This window comes from Theropithecus gelada, chromosome 17 (assembly GCF_003255815.1).
Source record: "Theropithecus gelada isolate Dixy chromosome 17, Tgel_1.0, whole genome shotgun sequence".
In the NCBI taxonomy this organism is placed as follows: Eukaryota; Metazoa; Chordata; class Mammalia; order Primates; family Cercopithecidae; genus Theropithecus; species Theropithecus gelada.
Genome location: NC_037685.1, coordinates 37883190 through 37886405, shown reverse-complemented (window position 1 = coordinate 37886405; position 3216 = coordinate 37883190). Strand labels below are relative to the sequence as shown.

The 3216-nt window shown below is 55.3% G+C and overlaps 1 protein-coding gene across 1 annotated transcript in view; it reads left to right on the top strand.

Annotated features, from left to right (window-relative positions):
* Positions 1–675: 675 nt before the first annotated feature.
* SLC15A1 (solute carrier family 15 member 1) overlaps positions 676–3216 on the top strand; it is a 70638-nt gene continuing 68097 nt past the window's right edge. Inside the window, exon 1 of the mRNA XM_025364447.1 lies at positions 676–756. Coding sequence (XP_025220232.1) covers positions 753–756 — 4 coding nt within the window. The 5' untranslated portion in view covers positions 676–752. The remainder of the gene's footprint in view (positions 757–3216) is intronic.

Here is a 3216-nt window from a genome sequence, read left to right as displayed (position 1 = left end):
CATTTGTTTGTGTCCTCTTAAAGAAAGGATGATTCTTAAAGAAAGGACATGTAGAATCCCCCAGAAATGCTTTCAAAGATTGAATCTCAAAATAAAGCCACGCACACACTCTCTCACACACACACACTCTCACACACAATCACACACACATTCTCACACACAAACTATATACACACATTCTCACATGCCCTCACACTCAGTCCTCATTCACACACATGCTCACACACACAATCCTCACACCCACACACAATCCTCACACACACGTGCGTGCACGTGCACACACACACAGCTGACCACTGTCCCACTGTGTTTTGCCTCCCCACCCAGAAGCCTGCGTTCCTCCCACAGTGGTTTCCAAAGTGTGATCCTGGGTCCAGCAGCAACAACCTCCCCTTAGACTTCTTAGAAATGCACATTCTGGGGCCCCAGCCCCGACCTCCTGAGTCAGCTGGCCTGGGGATGGGGCCTGGGAATCTGCGTTTAGACTGGCTCTCCCCGGGCCTGCCACGCGCTTCCGTCGGAGAATTCCTGCCCGCACCTGGGCCAGGGCCGGCGTCCACGTGCGACGGCTCGGGAGCACGGACCTCTGCTCCCCGCAGCACCGCCCCCCGGGTGGAGCCGGTGGCCCCGCCTCACAGAGCTGGGGCTGCACCTGGGACGACGGGGCCGGACCTGGATGCCAGGTCTGAGGAGCCGCACCTGCCAGGAGCAAGTCCCGCCAGCTGGTCGCAGGAGCCCTGGGAGCCGCCGCCATGGGTACGCTCGGCGGGCGGGGAACCGGCCCGGCTAAGGACTCGGAGGGACGCGGGGACGGGGCCGGCACTGAGGGCTGGGACGTGCGAAGGGGACGCGGCGGTGGGAAGCGGGGCGACCTGGAGGCCCACGGGGTCCGGGAGGTTGCGGGGCGCCCGAGGTCCCCTCCCGGGTGGTCACTGCGCGGCCGGGGCGCGGAAGCCGGAGGTGCCCAGAGGCGCCGACTCCGCCGAGGTTGCGATCCTGATTCTCCCGCCCGTGGGGCACGGTGGTCCTCGTGTTCCCACCCTGCGGGCCGGGAGTACGCTTGGAGCGGGACGGGACCCAGCGGGTGACGGCAGGGACGGCAGAAACACCGTCTACCTGGCGGGCGCCTTGTGGCTGCCTGTGCACTTGTCTTGCCTCTGGGTGGCGAGGTGACCCTGGAGTTCTGCAGGGAGCCCTGGCTCAAGAGGAGTTGGGGCCCTCTCTTTGTGGCCCCCTCTTAACCCTCTGCACTGTCCCCTGGTTTAGTTGAAGGCACCTTCTGTGCCTTACAGAATGGCAAGGAGCTGGCTCTTGATGGGGCTGGAGCATCAACAAAACAGCTAGGAGGCAACTTAACTCCTGCCCCGTTTCCGAATTAACCACCCGGGAACTAAGGCAGACCCAGAAAGAATGAATGGATGCAGAGCCAGAGCCGCAGGAGAGCAGCCCAGCCCGCTGCTTTCTTAAAGACGAGGAAGCCCACTCAGTTCCCCAAAGTTGTGTCATGGATGCCCCCGGCCGGCACTTTGCAGAAGATGTGGCCACGTGGTTGAGAGGGCTCTGAGCCTGTAGACAGGAATGTCGGTCAGTGGCTGCCTCAGTGGTCCTGGTGGGGCGATGTGTGTCGGTGGCCAGCCCCAGGGCGCAGCCGTCCTCTGGCTCTCAGAACGCCTGCCGGACACACCGTATGGTGGTTCCTAAGGAGAAGCAGTGAGTGGTTCACACTTTGGACTTCTAATTGTGGCCAATTGTGCCTGTTCCAGAAAGATCTGCAACTTCCCTCTCTGGTGGAGACTGGGGCAGAGCTCAGCTCTGCAGGCACATTCCCGGGCTGCCGCTCTGGGTCCCGCCCTTAAACAAGTCCCACCTGTCACTCTATGTAACTTTGCTGGGAGGTGCTCTGAAGTATTTCTGTTGATCATCAAATACCAAATACCTGAGTAGCATCGTTGTTGAGTTGGAATTGATGACCCGTGTTGAGCAATTCCAGCATATCCAATCCCGAGACTTGTTAAAGGCAGCTGCCTGGTTGTTGGTGAAGGAATACAGAGTTAGCTTTTGAAGCCTCCTTCCAAATGAATTGAGGCGTTCTAGTCTGCAACCTGTCCTTTCTGTTTGCAACTGAGATTGACATAGCATGTGAATAGCAACAAAAAGTTTATATGCAAACACTGGTTTGATTTTTACTGAAGTCCTAACTTTTCAAAATCAAGGGTTAGTAAATGGAAAAAAAAAATAGTTTAATGGTTAAGGGGGAAAAAAGTAGTAGTAACTTCTCTTAAGAGCAGATCTTGGCCAGGTGCGGTGGCTCACACTTGTAATCCCAGCACTTTGGGAGGCCGAGGTGGGTGGATCACCTGAGGTCAGGAGTTCGAGACCAGCCTGGCCAACATGATGAAACCCCGTCTCTACTAAAAATATATAAAAACTAGCTGGGCATGGTAGCAGGTGCCTGTAATCCCAGCTACTCGGGAGGTTGAGGCAGGAGAATTGCTTGAACCCGGGAGATGGAAGTTGCAGTGAGCCAACACGGTGCCACTGCACTCTAGCCTCAGTGACAGAGTGACTCCATCACCAAAAAAAAAAAAAAAAATCTTTGGTGCTTAGGTCATGCCAGAATTGCTTCAGATCCCTCAGTGACTGAGGGGACACTTGAAGCAGTTGGTGAACGGGGCAGGAGACAAAAAGGACGTGGTCCTTAGAGAAGCCTGTGCCTCCTGCCTCTGACTTTGTCCCACTGTAATTAGAACAAATTTTCACAGTAGGTGCTTTTTCATTCCTTGAGAATCCAGGAGCAGAAGTTCTGAATGAATAGGAAAGTGAGGGTATTGGATGAGACTCAGAATTATACCATTAAGGCATTTAGTAGACTTAGTAACAGAAGCAAGGAGAGTCCACAACAGTTAACAGGATAAATAAAAGTTGCTTTGGGGCTGGGCGCGGTGGCTCCCACCTGTAATCCCAGAACTTTGGGAGGCCGAGGCGGGTGGATCACGAGGTCAAGAGATCAAGGCCATCCTGGCCAACATGGTGAAACCCCGTCTCTACTAAAAATACAAAAATTAGCTGGGTGTGGTGGCGGGCACCTGTAGTCCCAGCTACTAGGGAGGCTGAGGCAGGAAAATCACTTGAACCCAAGAGGCAGAGGTTGCAGTGAGCCGAGATCATGCCATTGCACTCCAGCCTGGGCAACAAGAGTGAAACTCCGTCTCAAAA